The following is a 22,005-nucleotide window of genomic DNA, read 5'->3' on the forward strand; positions in this document are numbered from 1 at the left end:
CCATGCTGCAACCACCTATACTGCCCACTTCTGAACCCATTCCAATTTGTCTGCCTCCTTCTTAAAGTGAAATACCGAAAACTGGACACAGTACTCCAAATCAAATCTGACCGGTGCAGAATAAGGTGGAACTAGGACTTCCTGTGACTTGGAAACACTGGGCTGGATTCAACTGTAGTCATCCTTAGAATATACCCAACAAAATCAAAGGGACTTAAGTTAATCTAACTCTGGAGTGAATCATGAAATTCCGCTAATGCAGCCTAAAATTGCGTTAGGCTTTTTTGCAGCTGCATCACACTGCTGACTCATGTCCAGCTTATGACGGACTATGACCCAGAGATCCTTTTCACACGTTGTACTCCCAAGCCAGGTTCTATTAATGGAACTTTGGAACTCACCACCACTGGCCAAAGAAGGACAATCCTTTCTTGTAACAATAGTTTTGTTCATTCAGTTTTGCCCTGTGGTGGGGGTGCTGGCAAAAGGGCTTTGTGCAACATGAAACCTCGTCCCTTGGGTCGGTTCCTTTGCGCTTCACTATCTGTGTAATAGGCCTTATAAATTAAAGCTAAGCTGAAAAAATTTCAGCGCAAAATTGCAGGTCTCCAGCCAAAGATTTCTCAAAACTGCCTTTTCCCCTACAGCTCGCCCTTTTTTGCTGGTCCTGAACGCTGCTGCGAGAATGTAATGGAAATTCAGAAGACCGTTGGCATTTCAAGGAGCTAGTGGTGAACAGCAATTGCTCCTTTCCTGCCTAGACTTACGGTTGGGCCTGTTGCTTTAAGTGGTTAGCTATGCTTCTTTTTCTTATTATCTCTCAAAGTCAGCTATGTGTCTGAGATGGTACAACTTGAGAAGCTGCTATTTACCTTTAGATTGTCCTTGGCTAGATCTCAAAGTATGCCACCTGGTACAGGTTGGAGTGTCTGCGATGGTCATATAGTTATCTATGCTGGCTCTGTGCCATTTGCGAGGGCTAATCCGCTCACTTTGCAAGGACGTATAAACATTCTCAAAGTTATTGGAACATGGCCAGAACATAGGTGGGATTCATGGGAGCATAATAATTTATATATCCCTGCAACACTCCCGATTCAGAACCTCAAGGCAGGCTGAGATCTGGAAGGTGCTGCATACCCGGCCATTACTGGAGTCCATTTGTCGCTGATTGTAAGGGGTTCCCAGCAGGCTGTAGGGACGTAAGATAGGGATGTCTGTCACTGGGAAATCTGGATCTTTTTTGGCTCAACAGAGTTCCGCGATGTGTATGACTCACTTTGCACCTGCATGCCGAGCTGAGGGCTGTTTCCCAAACTCCGGGAACTTTTTTGCGAATTTTCGGGGGGGAGGGGGAGGTTCTGCAATTTGCGCAAATGTCCAATCAACTTGCATTACAACCACATTTGCGCAAATTACAATTACAGTCAAATTTGTGCAAATTACAACCGAATTTGTGTAATTTGCATGGATCTGACCGTAATGCGAATTGCTCAGAAATTTGCACAAATTGAAGACCCTTCCAAAAACAAATCATGCAAAATTCCCCGACAATCCCTGAACTGGCCCAAATCACTGCAGATCACGTTGGCTGCTTCAGTGGGACCTGAACAAATTCTGGGAGTCCGAGCCCAGGAAAACTTGTCCAGCTCCACCCCCAAATGGATTTCTTCAACACCCCTAACATAAGCATTAAAATCTTGTTCTGTAGTTTCTTGCTGCAATCACTGCCCTGTAGTGTTTTATTTTCTTGCTCTGTTAGTTCCTGCTTAATAAAGTCTTTAGCCTTCACCCACCGCTGGGTTCCTTGTTTCTGAATCCTAAAAAGAACCACTGCCTCTTGGAAAAACAGAGAACCAGTGCGTGGCAGCCACCATTTTTTCCTCCGGTAGGCTCCAGAGTGAGGGCAGGAAGCATTGTCTTCAATCTGAATTGGCTTTATGATGATGCTACATGATGCTGGGGCAGTAAGAGTGAAGGGAATGCTTCCTGCCCACATTCTGGATTCTGTTGAAAGGTGAGTTGAGTGGGGAGAGAAGGACAGCAGCGGCCAGCAGCCAGGCCTCTCAGCAGTGTGAATGTCACCACTGGGATGTCTGCAGCACATTTCACCATTTTCCCTCCTGCTGTCCCACAAACTGCCAACCCCTTCCCCAAAATGGGTGATGAAAGGGTGGTGGTGGTGGTGTGCGTGCATGCGTGTGCGTGTGTGTGTGTGTGTGTGTGTGTGCACTTTTCAGCTCAGCCCTAGTTATAATGATCTTCCACACAGGCAGTTAGAGCATGAATGGGGAGAGAAAAGAATGGCAAAGCCTTCTGTGTATTAAATTATTTTTAATACAAGGATAACAAGGGCAGAATAAAAGGAACAAAGGATTTTCTGAATGTGCACTGATTTCCTGGCAGCATTTCCCACTCACCCCACTTTAATGTCTCCACCCACCCTTTCCCCCACCCTCCTTTCCTAGTGATGATATGATATCATCTTTACATTGCAATTGGAAATGAAGGATTAATTAATGTAAGTAGGTCAGCAATTCTTTGCCTGGGTGCAGTGCCAGATTGGGAAAATCACAGCTTTGGCATTTTATCCAAAGCACAATTGGGGTGTGTGTGTGTGTGTATGTGTGTGTGTGTGTGTATGGGTTAGATTGGGGACAATGAATCTTCCTGTGATAGCTTTAGGAAAAGGTTTACAAGTGGCCTGCGTGTCATGCATTACAGTGTCTGCGAAAACGTGCTTAAATATACAGACACAGATATATATATATATATATATAGATACTTATGCTAATAAATATAGCCTGCACTCTACAATTACAGATTATGGGTTGCACTCAATGGTGTGTCCCCCATGCTGTTCGAAAAGATCCTCCAACCCTCTGGACCAGACTTTGGGGAGGGGGCATACGGTGGGTGCAGCAGGGATGGGAAATTGGTAAAAATGGCTTCCCTCCCCATTCTGCTCATGGCAGCCTCAGACATCACTGGATACAACCCACCTGTTCTCTCTTTTTGATATTTATTTATTTATTACATTTATATCCTGCCTTTTTTCCTCCTTAAGGAACCAAGGTGGCATGCATAATCCTCCTCTCCATTTTATCCTCACAACAACAACCCTGTGAGGTAGGCTGGGCTGAGAGTCTGTGACTGGCCCAAAGTCACCCAGGGAGCTTCCATGGCCATGCGGGGACTAGAACCCGGGTCTCCTGACTCCCAGCCCAACACTCTAGCCGCTACACCATGCTGGCCAATTAAAGAAGATACACACTTGCCTGGCCGCCACTCGCCAAATTGGAGGATTCTTTAAAAGCAGGGAGCCTTCCACGCAGGCTCATGTATATACGGTCATATTTTCAGGCACATTTTGTTATTCGTTATATTTAGATTTATAATTATATTTACGTACACTGCTTTTCAGGCAAGGTTGGCCCCTAGGCTTACACCCCTGGCCGCCACGGCAACCCCCGCCCCCCCAATCTAGAAGGGTTTGTATGCAAAAAGGGAGAAATTGCACACCCCTACATTCTCTATCGGATCAAGGACTTGGCTTGATGTCTGCTAAATGCCCTTCTTGAAAGAACTGATAGCCCTGATGCTAAATCTACACAAACAAAATGGGAAGAAGTGGGGGGGTAGACTTTGTTATGGGATGGGAACCTTTTTTAGTTATTGGCAATAAATATATACCTATATATTCCAATGTGGGAGAGGAGAAATCCATCTTGGGGGAGGATCTCTTTCAATCCAAAGATGGAATTCCATTTCAGAGAAGCTCTCGGGGGCTGCATTCCAGTGGTGGGCAGGGCCAAAGCAAAAGGGCCCCCAAACACAAAAAATACCAGCATATTTACCAGTAACGGACCCTTCGGAGAGGCATTTCAGCCTTTGCGAATGGGGGAAAACCTCCACAAAAGCCAGGAAACCACCAACTGGTGGTTCAGTGAAAGGAGGCAGGGCCAGGGAAGGGACGTGGCCATTTGGGGAACCCTGGAGGGCTGGATAGGAATCCCAGGAGGGACAGATTTGGCCCACAGGCCTGAGATACCCCAGCCCTGGTCTACAAAGTGGTTGGTGGGGTGGGGGGTGGCGGGTGGAGATAGGAAGGAAAGTAAACAAGGTAACTAAATGGCACAGCATTAATTATGGAAAATGTCCAACTTGGTAAATGTCAACACCGACTGGAGTCTCTAGATCATAGTACCCATAGTCCCTTCCCTGTCAGTGGCCCTGAGGGGTCAAGAAGAACCAACGAGGTTGCATTCCCAGCGCCACTATCCATCCCGTGGTGCGTGCTGTTCAGTACAGTGACTGCTAAACATCAGGAAACGCTTCCTGACTGTTAGAGCAATACGACAAGGGAACCAATTGCCTGGGGAGGTGGTGGGCTCCCCCACCCTGGAGGCCTTCAAGACGAGGCTGGACAGCCGCCTGTCAAGGATGCTCTGCCTTGGATTCCTGCATTGAGCAGGGGGTTGGACTCGAGGGTCTTGTAGGCCCCTTCCAACCCTACTATTCTATGATTCTATGTGACCAGGGGTGTTTCAGTGCCAAAACCAGGCCTAAACCCAGAGGGGAGTCTAGGTGGGCTTCTTTGTTCCACAGCTCTGTAAGGTTAACTTACTCTTCTGGGAACTCCACCGGCTTGTTCTTGATCTTGTTATGAAGAGCCAGGATGAACTCGTCAATGAACGGACACTGTAAGACAAACCAAAGCTTCCCTTGGTTGCTGGCCTTTGTGAACCCTCTGTTGGCAGGAGCATTCAGAGCCTTTAGGGCACAATCTTATGCATGTTTAGACCGAAAAAGTCCTACAACTCCCAGCATCCCACAACTCCCAGCTTGCTCTTGATAGAAATCCCCCACCCCCCATGTCTAGCTGAGGGTGCTGGTCCCAACAGGACAACTGTGCGAGGCGATTCATCTGATGCCAAACCCCACATCACAGAACCCGACGGTGTATTATGCTCCTGGCAGAGGTTTGTTTTTTCTTTCTACCCCACTGCCTTAACAGTACCCAAACAGTACCCAAACATCATCTGGATCAGCTTCCCCCAACCTGGCGCCTTTCAGATGTGTTGGACTACAACTCCCACCATCCCCAGACATGGGGATGATCAGGGTAGTAGTCCAAACATTTGGAAGGAACCAGGTTGGCGGAAGGCTGGTCCTGGATGCAACGTAAGCTAAGAGCTGTGTCGGCAGGTTATTTGGGAAAGGAATTCAGAATGCGCTGGAAACGTGTTCACCTCTCTGCATGCGCGGCCTCTCTCCTTTGTTACAGAAGCAATGACTTACCGCCCCTGCTTACCCCCAGTACCAAAACCATGCTCCCCCCTTTAACAGACTTCTTACCTTCCCATACACAAAGCAAAAGAGAGTGATTCCCATGGCCCAGACATCCAGTGCCTGAAAAGAAGCAAGCATGTTCTATTAATTTAGCAGATTCCATTCCATTCCACCTCCCTCTTGGTTTTCTGCCCCACAACAGTCAGTCACCATCCCATGGTCCCTGAGCATGCTTGGTGCTCATTGGCCTAGTTTGGGGGTTTCCCCCCCGAAGATTTATTGTACTCCTGCAAAAATCGTGGTCGCTCTGAGCCTGCTGGCATCTCCCACTCGTGAGCAGATGATGATGTTTTGGATGCATATGCAACTGAACTTTATCTCTGAATGCTGGAAATAGAGGGAGTGATTTCAAGATGAGGGTAGTGTGCATGTAAGTGGCATTTATGTTCACACAGGTTCAGACATGCATACAGGCCATACATTTCCCGTGTGGTTCAGTGGAAACAATGCCCTGTACGGGGTGGGAGAGGTCTTCTTTTCTCCATCCCCAGCTGTTAGCTCTTCGCGTTGCACAAAAGGGGTGGGGTGGGGGGGATCCCTTCAGCAGAATCCTACCTTCCCACTGAAGCTCTTCCCAGACTCTGAAATAGCTTCGGGGGCCATGAAGGCCGGCGTCCCAGCAGTGCTGGACAGCTGAGCATCGTTGCCCTCAAACTGATTGCTCACGCCAAAATCGGCAATCTTCACATGCCCGTCATCACCCAGAAGCAAGTTGGATGGCTTGATGTCTCGGTGGATGATTTTCTGGTAGTGCACTGCAAAGCCAAACAAAGACAGATATAGGGATCTCTCAGGCTGTGATGCCAAGAAACTGCAAGTCTTAGAGAGGTATCTTCCCTGACCCTGTTACTGCCTGCTTTTAGGTGAGCAGCAGAAACGGTATGCGCCTTCCTACATGAGGCTTTTATTGTGCGCTCATGATTGCTCGCTTATGGTAGTTTGTGGGTCCTTGACACCACATCCTCCTCCTCCAGGACCTCTCCTGAGCTTTGCAACTATTATCACAGTGCATGTGTGTGTGCACGCGCTCCTAACCAGGAAAGTGTGGTATTTTTTTCTGAATGGCGTTATAGTACCCTTGTGTAATTGTGCAATTCTGCTATACCACAGCACCATCTAGTGGTTCTATAATGGAAAATATAAAAAAGGCAGACAAAGAAACCCCCCAGAAAAAACACATGTAAAGGAGCCGATCTTAATCCTGCAAAATCATAGAATCATAGAATCATACAATGGTAGGGTTGGAAGGGGCCTACAAGGCCATTGAGTCCAACCCTCTGCTCAATGCAGGAATCCAAGTCAGAGCATCCCTGACAGGTGGCTGTCCAGCTTCGCCTTGAACGCCTCCAGTGTGGGAGAGCCCCCCACCTCCCTAGGGAATTGGTTCCATTGTTGTATTGCTCTAACAATCAGGACGTTTTTCCTGATGTTCAGCCGGAATCTGGCTTCCTGTCACTTGAGCCCATTATTCCATGTCCTGCACTCTGGGATGACCAAGAAGAGATCCTGGCCTTCCTCTCTGTGACAACCTTTCAAGGACTTGAACAGCGCTATCATATCTCCCCCTCAGTCTTCTCTTCTCAAGGCTAAACATGCCCAGTTCTTTCAGTCTCTCTTCATGGGGCTTTGTTTCTAGTCCCCTAATCATCTTTGTTGCCCTCCTCTGATCCCTCTCCAGTTTGTCTGCATCCTTCTTCAAGTGTGGTGCCCAGAACAGGACACAGTACTCCAGATGAGGCCTAACCAGGGCTGAGTAGAGCGGAACTAGTACTTCCCGGGATTTGGAAGCTATGCTTCTATGAATGCAGCCCAAAATAGCATTGGCCTTTTTTGCAGCCACATCACATTGTTGGCTCATATTCAGCTTGTGATGTACCACAATTCCAAGATCCTTCACGCTTGTAGTGTTGTTGAGCCATGTATCCCCCATTTTGTAACTGTGCATTTGGTTTCTTTTTCCTAGGTGCAGAACTTGACATTTATCCCTATCAAATGTCATTCTGTTGTTTTCTGCCCAGTGCTCCAGTCTATCAAGATCACTTTGAATTTTGTTTCTGTCTTCCACAGTATTAGCTATCCTGCCCAATTTTGTGTCATCTGCAGATTTGATCAGCATTCCCTGCACCTCCTCCTCCAAGTCATTAATAAAAAAGTTGAAGAGCACTGGGCCCAGGAATGAGCCCTGCGGTACCCCACTCGTTACCCCTCCCCAGTTTGAGAAGGTCCCATTGAGAAGCACTCTTTGAGTCCGATTCTGTAGCCAACTGTGGATCCACCGGATCGTTGCTTCATCTAGCCAACTTTGAGCTAGTCTGCTCATCAGGATATCATGGGGCACTTTGTCGAAAGCTTTGCTGAAGTCGAGGTATATGATGTCTACAGCATTCCCACGGTCTACAAGGGAGGTGACTTGATCAAAAAATGAGAACAGATTCGTCTGGCAGGACTTGTTTTTGACAAATCCATGTTGGCTTCGAGTAATCACGGCATTGTTGTCAAGGTGTTTCCAGATGGATTGCTTTATCATCCGCTCCAGAATTTTCCCAGGGACTGATGTCAGACTGACTGGTCTGTAGTTCCCAGGTTCCTCCTTTTTACCCTTTTTGAAGATAGGGACAACATTAGCCCTCCTCCAGTCATCTGGCACTTCCCCCGTCCTCCATGATTTCTCAAAGAGAATAGACGGCAGTTCTGAGAGTTCTTCTGCCAGTTCCTTTATTACTCTAGGATGCAGTTCATCTGGCCCTGTAGATTTGAACTCATTCAAAGTAATTAGGTGTTCCTTGACCATATGCCTGTCAATCTCAAGCTGCAATCCTGCCCCTTCAGCCTGCACTTCGCCTTTGCCAGGGGGGTCATAGACCCTCTTTTGGGAGAAGACTGAGCCCAAGTAGGAATTGAGCACCTCTGCCTTTTCTGTGTCATCTGTTATCATTTTGCCATCCTTATTTAATAGCTGAACAATCATTTCTTTCCTCTGCCTTTTACTATGCACGTAGCTGAAGAAAGCCTTTTTGTTGTTTTTAGCATCCCTCGCTAACCTCAGCTCGTTCTCAGCTTTAGCCTTCCTGACGCCATCCCTGCAATTCTGTGCTACCTAGGGATGTATGAAAGTCACTTACCTGGTCTCGCAGCTTGCTTCACGGTGGGGGGGAGGTGCTTTGCTTCTCCTCCCAAAGTTCAGGCCGGGGGGGGGAGGCCTCCCGTCTCACCCGGCCGAAATTCAGGCCGGGGGGAGGCTTCCCGCCTCGCCCAGCCGAAATTCAGGCCGGGGAGAAGTGCCCCGTCTCCCCGGCCGCGAACTACGAAAGTAAAAAAAAAAAAAAAGCCCCGTGATAGGCTACATAATGATTTACGTAGCCTATCACGGCTAGATCTGCAAAGTCAGCCGTGATAGGCTACGTTAATCGTCACGTAGCCTATCACGGGTGACTTTGAAAAAAAAAAAGCGCGTACGCAAATGGCGGCCCCCATAGGGAGCCGCCATTCGCGTTCCTTATTTGGTCCCTGTAGTCTACGTAAAGATTTACGTAGACGACGTCGAAAATAAGGGAACGCTATTTGCGTTGCCCTTATTTTCGCCGTCGTCTACGTAAATCTTTACGTAGACTACAGGGACCAAACAAGGAACGCGAATGGCGGCTCCCTATGGGGGCCGCCATTAGCCGTACGTGCTTTTTTTTTTTTTTAAAGTCACCCGTGATAGGCTACGTGACAATTAACGTAGCCTATCACGGCTGACTTTGCAAATCTAGCCATGATAGGCTACGTTAATCGTTACGTAGCCTATCACAGGGGCGTGTTTTTTTCTTACTTTTCTTGTAATGGCGGCAGCGGCAGCCGGTCGAAAGACCGGCTGCCGCCCCCGCCCCTGACGAAGACCTGCTGAACCGCCGCCGGGACCCGCCGCCGGGAGGGACATTCGTGAAAGGTAAGTCCCATCCCGGGGGGGGGGGGACGGGGGGGCGGATCATTTCTCCCCAAACAACCTTCGGAGGACCGAATGCGTTGGCACTCGGCTCCCCGAAGTTTCGGGGAGAAATTCTCCCCCATCCCTAGTGCTACCTGCCTGTACTCTTCCTTTGTTACTTGGCCTTCTTTCTACTTCCTATATGTGACCTTTGTTGTTTTCAGGTCATCCTTAAGCTTTTTGTGAAGCCACATTGGCTTCTTCTGTTATCTTCCACCTTTTCTTCTTGTTGGAATTGTTTGTAATTGTGCCTTGAGAATTTCCTTTTTTAAAAACTCCCACCCATCTTGGACTCCTTTTCTCGTTAGCGTCGCTTGCCATGGGACCTTACTGATCATTGTTCTGAGTTGATTAAAATCAGCTTTCCTAAAATCCAGGGTACGCGTTTGACTACACTTGGCTTTTGCTTCCCTTAGAACCAAGAACTCAAGTACAACATGGTTGCTTTCCCCCAGAGTTCCTGTAACTGCTACTTTATCCACTAAGTCATCTCTGTTGGTTAGGATCAAGTCAAGGATAGCTGATCCTGTAGTTTCTACTTTCTGTAGGAGGAAGTTATTCACCATACAAGTCAGGAATTTCCTGGAGGCGCCATGTTTTGCAGAATTTGTCTCCCAACAAATATCGGGGAAATGGAAGTCCCCCATTACTACTACATCATGCTTCCTTAAAACATTGGCTATTTGCTTTTCAAAAGTTTCATCCTCGTCTTCTCCTTGGTTGGGTGGCCGGTAGTAGACTCCAACCACCATGTTCCTTTTATTCTTTGCTCCATTTATTTTGATCCAGATGCTCTCGATGGGGCTACCAAGCTCATCCTCCTGTATTTCTGTGCAGACATATGTATTTTTCACATACAGTGCAACCCCACCTCCCTTTCTGTTCCTCCTGTTCTTTTTGAACAAGTTATATCCTTCAATTGCTGTATTCCAGTCATGAGAGTCATCCCACCAAGTCTCAGTTATACCTATCAGGTCATAATTTCCCTCCTGTATTAAGAGTTCAAGTTCGTTCTGTTTGTTTCCCATACTCTGGGCATTAGTATATCGACATCGAAGACCATGTGCTTCATAGTCTGGCTTTCCTCCTACATGTGTCTGAGGATTATTATTGGGCACTATCAGAGCTGTTCTCTCCGTTGCAGTGCATGCGCCTACGTCCACTGTTACCCCCAACATTACATCTCCCTTCCCCGTAGGATTCAGTTTAAAGCCCTCCTGATGAAGTTCTTCATGCTGTGGCCAAACACATTCTTCCCATCCTTTGTGAGGTGCAACCCGTCCCTTGCCAACAGCCCATCTTCCAGGAAGTATAGCCCGTGGTCCCAGAATCCAAATCTCTCTCGTCGGCACCACCTTCGTAGCCAGTCATTCACCCGGAGTATTTTTTGTTCCCTTTCTATCCCTCTTCTAACTACTGGAAGGATGGATGAGAAAACTATCTGGGCCCCAAAGTTCTTGGGTTTCCTTCCCAAAGCTTCAAAGTAGTGGCCATCACTACATTGTAGCAGCGAATTCCATAGTTTGACTCTGTGCTGTGTGAAGACGTCCTTCCTTTTATCTGTCCCGAATCTCCCACCAATCAGCTTCATGGGAGGACCCCCTTGGGTTCTAGTATTATGAGAGAGGGAGAAAATGTCTCCCTATCCACTTTCTCCACACCATGCATCATTTTGTACACCTCTATCATGTCTCCCGTTACTCACTTCCCCCCCCCCCCAGCTAAATCATCCCAGCTGTTGCAACCTTCCCTCATAGGAGAGTTGTCAGTTCTTTCATTTCTTGTTATTGCATTTTTTACTTCCAGGGCAAGGGACAGGTGCTTGTGGGGTTCTGTGCCTCATGTGCCAAAATAACTTGGTTGGCATTGGGTACGATACACCTTGACTTGGGTGGGGCAACACTTACTCCTCCCCCTCAGGCAGCCCTGCGACTTACTCCCAAGTAAACATGCTGAAGGATCAACAGAGCTGAAACAGCGACACAAAATCAGAGTTGTGGGGGTGGGATCTATTTCATAAAACCTTTAATGAGCTTCCGCCATGCATTAAAAATGTGGTTGTTCAGGCAGGCATTTGGGGTGGGTTAGGGTATTTTCGGGGCTGCGGTGGCTTAGTGGTTAAGACGTTGAACTGCAGACTGGAAGGTCGGCAGGACAGCAGTTCGTGACCCGAGTGCTGCGTGGCAGAGTGAGCTCCCGTCTTCAGTCCCAGCTCCTGCCAACCTAGCAGTTTGAAAGCAAGAAATTGCAAGTAGATAAATAGGTACCGCTTCGGCGGGAAAGGTAACAGTGTTCCGTGCACCTCGGTGTTCAGTCATGCCGGCCACATGACCACGGAAGCGTCTTCGGACAGCGCTGGCTCTTCGGCTTAGAAACGGGGATGAGCACCACATCCTAGAGTCGGACACGACTGGCTGGGGACATCTTTACTTTTACCTTTTAGGGTATTTTTAGAAATACGATGTTTTCATGTAAAATTTTATTGTTTTAAAACTGTTTGTATTGTTGTACATCGCCCAGAGTGGCACGGTGACCGGCCAGATGGGCGATTAAGAAATTTAATAAATAATTAAAATAATAATGATAATTTCTCCTTGAATTACTGTCCCGGTTCCAAGAATTTTTGCTTGACTCGCTGTTTCTTGTTAGCTCTGTCTTGCACCGAGAGTCTAAATCAAGATCATTTTAGCTTCAGACCACGACTCTATACCTTTTGGAACGACAGAAGCAAAGAGCCCAAAGCCAATGTCTTCCAGACAGCCCTTCTCTTGCAGCAAACCTTCAGCACACGGATGTGATCGGCATCTGTAATACGCCGGAGACGCTGCTGCAGTAGCTACTCTGAGGTTTGCCTGGGTGGACAGCGGGACGGAGGAGAGAGGCTCCTCGTGGGAAAGTTGCCAACGAGCACGCGGTGGCTGTGTTCATAGAGCTGTGTTAGCAGAACAGGCTGTTTCACAGTAACAAGCAAACTGCGTGCTGGAACATTCTACCCTGGCAAAAGAAGCCTGCTAACGCACCGCTGTGCATCCGTGCATCTAATAATGAAAGGCTGCTGCCATGAGATCAGTGAATACAGCCACTCAGACCTTTTCTTCCCTGCCTCCCAAAACATAATTTGTAACGTCTTGCCTGATGTGATGAAGAGATATGGAGATCTCAAAAGCTTGCGCATATTTGTGATCTGTGGTTGGCCTAATAAAAGTATTATACTAATATGGATTTTTTGACTTTTTGTGGAAAACGTGGCTATCTTTGTTTGTTTTCTGACTTGGAGAATACCGAATGTAGCCATTCTATGGCAGGACCCTGCACCGGAGAAAGACAATTTCAGCGGTCCTTCTCCGTGAGCCCCCACCAAAGGAGGTGAGACAGGCGGCTACCAGGAAGAGGGCCTTTTCTGTTGTGGCACCCCAGCTGTGGAATGAGCTCCGTAGGGGGGTTCGCCTGGCACCTACATTGTATTCCTTTCGGCGCCAGGTGAAGACCCTTTTATTTTCCCAGGCATTTTAGCTTCCTAGTCTTTTAGCTTTGGTGTTTTAAATCTGTATTTTTAATCTCTGCATTGCTGCTAGATTTTATTCTGGCTGTACAGTTCTACTGTGGTTTTAAGTGTTCATATTTTATATTGTTTTACACTGCACCTTGTGGTTTTAATTCTGGTGAATTACCCGGACAGCTTCGGCTATTGGGTGGTATAGAAATAAACAAACAAACAAACAAACAATTTTACACCTTCTGAAACCGGGACTTTATTCTCTGAAGGTTCATCCCCCCCGAACTGCTAGGTAAAGCTACCTAGCTATCCAAACTTTCCAAGGGGATTGAATTTGCTCTGGGTTTCAGTCAGAACCAGTCAGAACTCTAAAGGAGCTCTCCAAGGTGCCCTTCATTCACTGCTTCACTGACATCAGAGCCAACAGCCTCAGTGGAAGGCTCTATCAAACTATTCCTTTCAACAAAGGTACAAGAAAAAACACACAAAAACTGATACTGTATAATTCTCTCTATTCGAGGGGCCCCACGCATATGTTAAAGTATGTGAACATTTGCCTATTCTCACCATCCCCAGATCAGAAGAAGACAAGGTCTGGAAATGTAATTCTGTAAATGCTCGTCTCAACATAAGAGTACGTCAAGGAATTAAAATAATGAGATAACGATTAAAGCGGCAATCTACGTTGTGGAGCCTTTATTGAGCAAGGCGTCAGACTAGGTGACTTCGGGATCCTTCCACCTCTATGACTCTCGCACTCATAAGGATGGTGCCACCTACTCAATCCTGTTTGTTGAACTGTTTCCACATCTTCACTGGCATCCTGTAAATATAACCAGTCTCTGTTTTTGTCCACCAATCCGCTGAAATATAAGAAATCCAGCGAAAGAGAAAATTGAGCACGACCACCTTTTCGTCTTCTGTTCTAGATGGCAAAATTTGGCCAAATAATGATCGGGCATATCAACCAATTTTTTCAAATAAAAGAAAACTGCCTTGTTCACTCTAATAGAGATTGATGGCAACCCCACCTCGACGCGGAGATGACCAGCTTGTATACTAGGAGGGTGGGTTGAAATTAAACTTACATGATTTGTTCTGGATAATGTCCAGAGCCCCTATTTTACTCAACTCCCAAATCTCTGCACCATAAAGAATGTCCACTAAGTTCTAAGTCAAATATTTTCAGTGCTGGAGACACCAACCAATTTTTCCTCTTCCCTCCTCATCCCGTTTTCCTTGTGCGTTGTGGCTTTTAGATGCCTGCAGGCACGGACTGCCTTTTCTGCTGATCGATTGTAAGCTATGCTGGCTGAGGAGCAGGATAAATATACTTTAAAATAAATAAATAAACCAACTCCTAGATTTGAAAGAACATCTAACAAACTTGCACAGATCTAGAAGCAGCCAGTTCAATGGCCTCCTTATGACCCTTCCAGGACAAATACACCCAAAAGTACACCTAAATAATTAAATGGTTATCCTAGATCTAGAGGGTCGTTTAGCAAATACCATAATTTTAGTTTAGGAATACATATTTAACTACTATTTTGAGAGGATTTTTTGAAACTGCAAATGAATGCAGAAATGAAAGGGAATTATGGGTAAAAACATGCAAAATGACACAGACCAGAAATAGATCTGCCTATCCTGAACTTCATTTCAAACTACAATCTGCAATGACTAGGCAAAGAAAATTAGATAAGGCAATAGCACTGTAGTTAAAGCTCTAAAACTGTCAAGGTAACATCAGACAGTAAAGGTTCAGAGAAAAAGAGAGGTCCTGGTTCTCCTCTGAAAGGAAGGCGAGGATGTGCCAGCCTAACTTCAGGAGGGATGGAATTCCACAGTGTAGAGGCCACCACTGAAAAGGCTCTGCTCCTATTCCCATTTTAAACAGGGGAGGTCAAGAAAAGAATGCCCCTTTTCTGGAGTGAAGATTTGCAACTAGGAGGCAAAGCAGAAGGTAGATCAGCATCTAGTGGTAGATTACTGGGTGATTTGTACTACATTAACAAATGTTTTTGATTCCCAATTATTTAACAATAGCTACAACACAAAGGCTTCCCCGCTACTCACAAATTAGTTACTAAATCAAAAGAACTGGGGGCAAATCAAGGGCAAAAGGTATTTCCCTGAGCCTCAGTGTTCCCCATCTGCAAAACGGGGCTTTATGCTTAAGAGTACTGATGCAGTTTCTGTACTATTCAAAAATTGCAAGTAAAAAAGAAGAAAATTCTCTGCCATGGCTGGCTGGCTGCTACCTACTTCTCTCTAAGCCCCGGTGTTCCTCACTGGTGAAATAGGAGCATTACTTGCTTGTCTGTTTGTACAGCTGTGCTGGGCAGGTTTAGACTTTGGTGTTCGAATCCCTGATCTGGAATAACTCAGATGTGGACTTGAACTTGCATATGTAAGCACCCCCATGTAAGTGTAAGACACCTGGCTTCACTCCACTCCACTCCCCCCGCCCCGCTCCCTATTTTGCTCCTGGCTCCGGCTGGTGGGTTCCGGGGTTCTAGTAAAAAACAGCATAGATCCTGCAAGACTGAGGTCTGTCCACCCATCCTTCAGCTTTCATACAGTCTGATGAAGACGACGATGATGATTGTCACTACCGTTGCTGTTATTATTGTAATAATTATTATTGTTGATAATGATAATGATGATGATAATGATAATGCTGCTGCTGATAACAACAACAACAACGATAATAATTTGTTTACTAGAATCACTCTCGTGTTTTCAGTTTACAAAGCCAAAGTGGTGTAGTGGCTACAGTGCTGGACTGGGAGACGGGAGATCCGGGTTCTAGTCCCCACTCGGCCACGGAAGCTCCTTGGGTGACTTTGGGCCAGTCACAGACTCTCAGCCCCGCCTGTCAGGGTTGGATCGGAGCCCATAGAGCCCCAAAGCAGTTCTGATTCTGAGGAAGAGATAGAACCATGGGAGAGGAACCTGCTCACTCTTCAGAGGCGCAGCTGGAGGGAGAGCCCCGCCCTGCTCACATTCCTGAGAGTGACAGTGACCCTGGCAGGGCGTGGGAGGTACAACTGGAGCTTCTGGACGCGAGGCGCCAGCACAGAGACAAGCGAGAGGTTGCGGGCGCCGAGAGGAGGTGCTCAGCCCGCTTGGCGCGATGACAACAGCTGCGCCCCGATGCCCCACAGGAAAGGGGTGGACTTTCTCCTCCTAGCCCTTAAGTTCAGAGGCTTCCCGCCCTTTCCCTCCAAACAGAGACCAACTGACTCCCTAAGGCTAGAACCCCCTGGTAGGCTGCTCCCCCTTAAGTTTTCCTCTTAGGCTAAGGCAATTAGCATCTGTAAGCGTCATTAGGTTGAATGGAAATAAAGCCTTGGAAAAGAGCCCTTTTGTCTGCGTGTTGATTCTGGGCTACTTGAGGACTTCAGAAGGCAGCAAGGGCGCTCCTGACACCACCCACCTCACAGGGGTGTTGTTGTGAGGATAAAATGGAGAGGAGGAGGATCGTGCATGCTGCCTTGGCTTCCTTAAGGAGGAAAAAGGGTGGGATATAAATGCAATACATAACAACATAATAATAAAAGTGCATATTCAGGATCTCCCAAGGCATACATTATCTGTGTTAAATGTGCGTGCCCTCTTGCAGGGCTGGTGCCAAGGGTAGGCCAGGTGGGGCCCCTGCCGAGGGCCCACACTCCAGCAGGGGCCCACCAACCAGAGACAACTGGAGTTGCTCCTCCTCTTCCCCAGTGCAACCAGCCTGTTCCCCTGCTGCCTCTCGCTCCGGGCCAGAGAATGGCAGTGGTGAGAAGGAGGAATAGGAAACACCACCGTGGCCTCCCGGCTCCCTGGCTCTCGGCCCGTCCAGCAAGCAAATGGTAGCAATGATGAGAAAGAGGAGAGCGGGCCAGAGCAGACGGCAGGCTGGCTGAAGGAGGGGCCACTGAGGATGCCTTGCCCAGGGCCCTCCAAAACCTGGAGCCGGCACTGACTCACACATCTGGCTGGGATCGGTTGTAACAGCTGCTTTCACTAATGGGGCTTCCTACCAGACGGGCTCCCGGGTTGGTTTTGGCAGGTAATCATTTCCCACTATGAAGGAGAGATGAGCTCATTGCCCAGAGACCTTCCTTGCGCCCAAGACGCTTCCTCGATGCCATTGCTGAACTGTCAAGGTTTGCTCGAAATGCAAATCAATGCAATACCGTATCGCAAGGAACAGGAAATGCATGTTGGTTATGACTAGGGAACCACTTCCACTTCTCTTCCCTTTTCCCACCTTCTGCTCTTCAGGGAGGAGGTCGTTGGCTGCCGAACCCAACTCAAGGCCAAACTAGATGCAGTCTCAGCAAACGTGAGCCTCGCAACACCACGGGTGCATTTATGGGGTGAGGACTGGCCAGGGGCAAGTCCCCCGAGCCTGTTTTCTTCCCCACCCTGGCTCAGGTCTAATTTCAGAGTTTGGCTGGAGGGAGAGGGAACAGAACTGCCCAGGAGAGAGTGTGGGGAGAACAGCTGGAGAGAACCAGCACTGCAGCCCAAACTGCCAACTGTCCTTTGCAAGCACCCTCCTCACTACCAACTCCTGAAGTTAAGCCACACACATCTACTCCGCAGTGAATCCCTTTCAGTATGCAAGCGAATATCGTAAGATTAGAAGAAGAGCTGTGTGGATCAGATCAAAGGCCTATCTAGTCCAGCATGCTGTTCCCACAGTGGCCAAACTATGAGAACCCCACAAGCAGGACATCGGAGCCACCATAAGAACATCAGAAGAGCCCAGCTGGATCAGACCAAGGGTCCATCTAGTCCAGTATTCTGTTCCCACATTGGCCAGCCAGATACCCATGGGAAGTCCACAAGCAGGATATGAGCGCAACAGCACCCTCCCGCCCATGTTCCCCAGCAACTGGTATGAGAGGCAAACTTATTTTATTTATGTATTAATTTATTAAATTTATATCCTGCCTTCTTTCCAAAGAACCCAAGGCGGCATACATGATCCTCCTCCTCTCCATTTTATCCTAACAACAACCTTGTGAGGTAGGTTAGGCTGAGAGTCAGTGACTGGCTCAGTCCCCCAAGTGAGCTTCACAGCTGAGACTCAGGGACTCGGGGTCCCCTGCCTAACCGTCTAGACCACGTTGGCTCTGAAACTGGAGGTAATATAAAGCCATCATGACTAGTAGCTATTATCCTATTATTAGCCTTATCTCCACGAATTTGTCTGTCCACGTTTTATTCCCAGCAAGTAAGCGCAGGACTGCAGCTCAAATGTCTACTGTGGTCTTCAAGCGATATTTCCTTTTGATGACAGCAAACCCCTCATCTGGTCAGAAGTTCAGTCCTGGCCTGTGCAAGAGGCTTTGAGTTTCTAGGGCCTGGGGAGTAGGGCAACGTGTGTCCCTCCAGATGGTGTCTCACAGCAACTCCCATCAGCCCTAGCCCACATAGCCAAAGGTGAGGGAAGATGGGAGTCGTAGTCCAACAAAATTGTCCCGTTTCCCCCCCCCCCCATTCTAGGGGAAGTGCTTCATGTTATAAAGTTTGCGCAAAGACATAGACGCTGTTGACACAGCATGCTAACCCACACTCAGTGGTTGACTGCGGGTTGTTTTGAACCGCAGGTTATCGTGTTGTCTGAACGCAGCCAGGGTGGCTTGTTAACCAGGCATTGTGGCTTGACAACCGCCCTGAACAACCCAACAACAAACCATGGATTCTCAAGGTGGATTGTTTGGGAAAATAAGCCGCACTGCATGGTTAACAAGCCACCCTGGCTGCCTTCAGACAACACGCTAACCCACGGTTCAAAACAACCCATACTCAACCACTGAGTGTGGGGTAGCATGTTGTGTGAACAGTGTCTATGTCTTTGTGCAAACTTTATAACAATCCTGTAAGGTGGATCATCCCCCCTCCCTCTCCTCCTCCTCCTCATCTTCCTCCTTCCCCTCTTCCTTGTCCCTCCTCTTCCTCCTCCTCTCCTTCTCCCCCCCCCCTGTATTGCAGATGGGGAACTGAAGCTAAAAGACGGGCTTTCCTAAAGCCATCTACCAAGTTTACAGCAAGAGGCAGGATTTGGACCGTGGACTTCCTGATTTGTAGCTCAGCCAATTCCTATGCACTATCCTAGGTGTGTCTACTGAGAAGTAAGCCTGACTGAGCTCAATGGGACTTACTCCCAGGTTAGCGTGCATAGGATTGCGGCCGCTGCGTAAAACAACACAGTGTAAAACAACTCTGGCTTATTGACGTAACAATTGCAAGAGAGAAGAGAAGAGAAGAGAAGAGAAGAGAGAAAAGAGGGTATTGCAAAATGTCTAAAATGAAGCTTCCTAGCATGGCTTCTTTGACAAGCAACATCTCTGTGCCCCGAAACGAGCTTGCCACCATTCAGGGGGAAGAAAAAAATATCCGTCCTTGAACTGCATCAGCACATCATGCTGTCTGCTGAGGCTGCCGCGCACCGCATTATATTGGATTAGTGGAGGCGCCTGCCGCAGTTCAAGGACAAAGAGCAACTCATAAGGCACTGCTGTGGAGACGCGCTTGACTATCAGCTTCACATCACAGCACCCAGAGCGGAGAAATGATTTAACACCTATCGAAAGAAAACCGCAGGGGAAAGCGAGAGAGGGAGAAAGCGAACTCTTCCAAGGGAGGTGGCGATGCCAATTTGCTGTGCATTTGGGGGGGGGGGTCAAGGCAGAGGCGGCAACGGAGAGAAAAGATGATAGGAACAGAGGAGGACACCATATACTGACACAGACCACTGGTCCAGTCTCAACTGATTCTGCATTCTTGCTGTGTTAGAGCACAACCCAAAACAAAGCAAAAACCTATTTGCCAACCCTGTTTTTTTCTTCTTAAAAAAAAAGCATTTGCAGTTTTGCCTCTTACACTATTTTCATCATGTACATCCCCAGGTGGCAATCCCCTGACTCTAAAATGTTTAAAAATGAGGATGCTATGGGAAGCAGTTTCAGCCCAGGTAGGTCCTGGCATACCCATGCCAGCCCAGGTGCTGCCGCAGGGTCTGTTTGCCACTGGCCCCATCAACCTGCCACTCTCCAGATGGTCAGTGGTGCCATCCCCAATGGGGTGCCAGGCTGGCTGAGGATGATGGGAGTTGTAATCAAGGTGACTGATTGGGGAAGTCCAGTTTACGCTGACTGGATTTTCTTCCCCAGCCATATCTGGAGAGGCTGGCTGAGCCTGTGAGCTCCTTTCTGATCCCCTGCCAGGGGGAAGGGAAAGGAAGATCTTTCCCCGAAGGGAAGATCTTATTTGTACAGTTTCCATGGGCTCCAGTCACGGTAAATTCTTATTTCCCCTGCCTCTCATCACTAACCTCTACCTTGGTCTTTCCAACAGAGAGTGCCCAGAAAAATTCCGGTCCAGGTAAGCTGATGTCGAATTTGCCACCACTGCCCTGATGGAACACAAACAAGGGGTACAAACAGAAGCCTTCTCCCTCTTATCCACACTCCCCTTTTCCCTTTAGCACTGAGGCTGGTGAATGGACAGGGGAGGCTGGGGGCTCCGATGTCAGTCGGGCAGTGAAGCTGCTCTGGGTTTCAGTCAGAACTCTAAAGCAGCTATCCAAGGTGCGAAGCACAACCAGTCGGAACTCTAGAGCAGCTATCCAAAGTGTGGAGCCTGGTGGCTCCGATGTCAGTGGGGTGGTGAAGCTGCTCTGGGTTTCAGTCAGAACCGTCAGAACTCTAAAGCAGCTATCCAAGGTGCGAAGCAGAACCAGTCAGAACTCTAAAGCAGCTATCCAAGGTGCAAAGCAGAACCAGTCGGAACTCTAGAGCAGCTATCCAAAGTGTGGAGCCTGGTGGCTCCGATGTCAGTGGGGTGGTGAAGCTGCTCTGGGTTTCAGTCAGAACCGTCAGAACTCTAAAGCAGCTATCCAAGGTGCGAAGCAGAACCAGTCAGAACTCTAAAGCAGCTATCCAAGGTGCGAAGCAGAACCAGTCGGAACTCTAAAGCAGCTATCCAAGGTGCGAAGCACAACCAGTCAGAACTCTAAAGCAGCTATCCAAGGTGCGAAGCACAACCAGTCGGAACTCTAAAGCAGCTATCCAAAGTGTGGAGCCTGGTGGCTCCGATGTCAGTGGGGCATTGAAGCTGCTCTGGGTTTCAGTCAGAACCAGTCAGAACTCTAAAGCAGCTATCCAAGGTGCGAAGCAGAACCAGTCAGAACTCTAAAGCAGCTATCCAAGGTGCGAAGCAGAACCAGTCAGAACTCTAAAGCAGCTATCCAAGGTGCGAAGCAGAACCAGTCGGAACTCTAAAGCAGCTATCCAAGGTGCGAAGCACAACCAGTCAGAACTCTAAAGCAGCTATCCAAGGTGCGAAGCAGAACCAGTCAGAACTCTAAAGCAGCTATCCAAAGTGTGGAGCCTGGTGGCTCCGATGTCAGTGGGGCATTGAAGCTGCTCTGGGTTTCAGTCAGAACCAGTCAGAACTCTAAAGCAGCTATCCAAGGTGCGAAGCAGAACCAGTCAGAACTCTAAAGCAGCTATCCAAGGTGCGAAGCAGAACCAGTCAGAACTCTAAAGCAGCTATCCAAGGTGCGAAGCAGAACCAGTCGGAACTCTAAAGCAGCTATCCAAGGTGCGAAGCACAACCAGTCAGAACTCTAAAGCAGCTATCCAAAGCGTGGAGCCTGGTGGCTCCGATGTCAGTGGGGCGGTGAAGCTGCTCTGGGTTTCAGTCAGAACCACTCAGCTGAAGCTCCTTTAGAGTTCTGACTGGTTCCAACAGGAAAGTATTCACCACCCCACTGACATCGGAGCCACCGGCCTCCACTGCGTACAGAGAAAGGGAGTCTGAGGACTGTGGTAGGATTGGACTGGGAACTAAAGAGGTGAAGACCCATCATCCACAGCCCCTGTAACCTCCCAGTGGTTCAAGCAGCACTCGTCACAGTTTTCTCCATCTTCTTTCTCAACCCACTCACTCTACCGACAGATGAAAATGGCTCCCTAGAGGGGGCCGCAAAGCACGTCGTCACATCAGCCGCCACAAATTTTCCTGGACGCGATCGATAAAGGACTTAGAAATCGCAGTGAGAAATCAGCGAGGGGAAAAATGGATTTCTCTCCACCACCCCCACCACCCAATCCTTGTCACACCAACAGGAACCATTTGATCCTTGCACTGTTATGGTTTTTAAAGGGAGGACGGATTCTAG

At 48.1% G+C, this 22,005-nt stretch overlaps 1 protein-coding gene across 1 annotated transcript in view; it reads right to left on the bottom strand.

The window, feature by feature from the left end:
• The window catches only part of CAMKK1 (calcium/calmodulin dependent protein kinase kinase 1), a 152,560-nt gene that overhangs the window by 24,923 nt on the left and 105,632 nt on the right, over positions 1–22,005 (bottom strand). The window contains exons 10-12 of the mRNA XM_084822965.1: positions 5,908–6,107; positions 5,359–5,412; positions 4,628–4,701 (exon numbers count right to left, since the gene is read on the bottom strand). Coding sequence (XP_084679091.1) covers positions 4,628–4,701; positions 5,359–5,412; positions 5,908–6,107 — 328 coding nt within the window. The remainder of the gene's footprint in view (positions 1–4,627; positions 4,702–5,358; positions 5,413–5,907; positions 6,108–22,005) is intronic.

This window comes from Heloderma suspectum, chromosome 16 (genome assembly GCF_057233095.1).
Source record: "Heloderma suspectum isolate Gila_16-S chromosome 16, 16-S_ref, whole genome shotgun sequence".
In the NCBI taxonomy this organism is placed as follows: Eukaryota; Metazoa; Chordata; class Lepidosauria; order Squamata; family Helodermatidae; genus Heloderma; species Heloderma suspectum.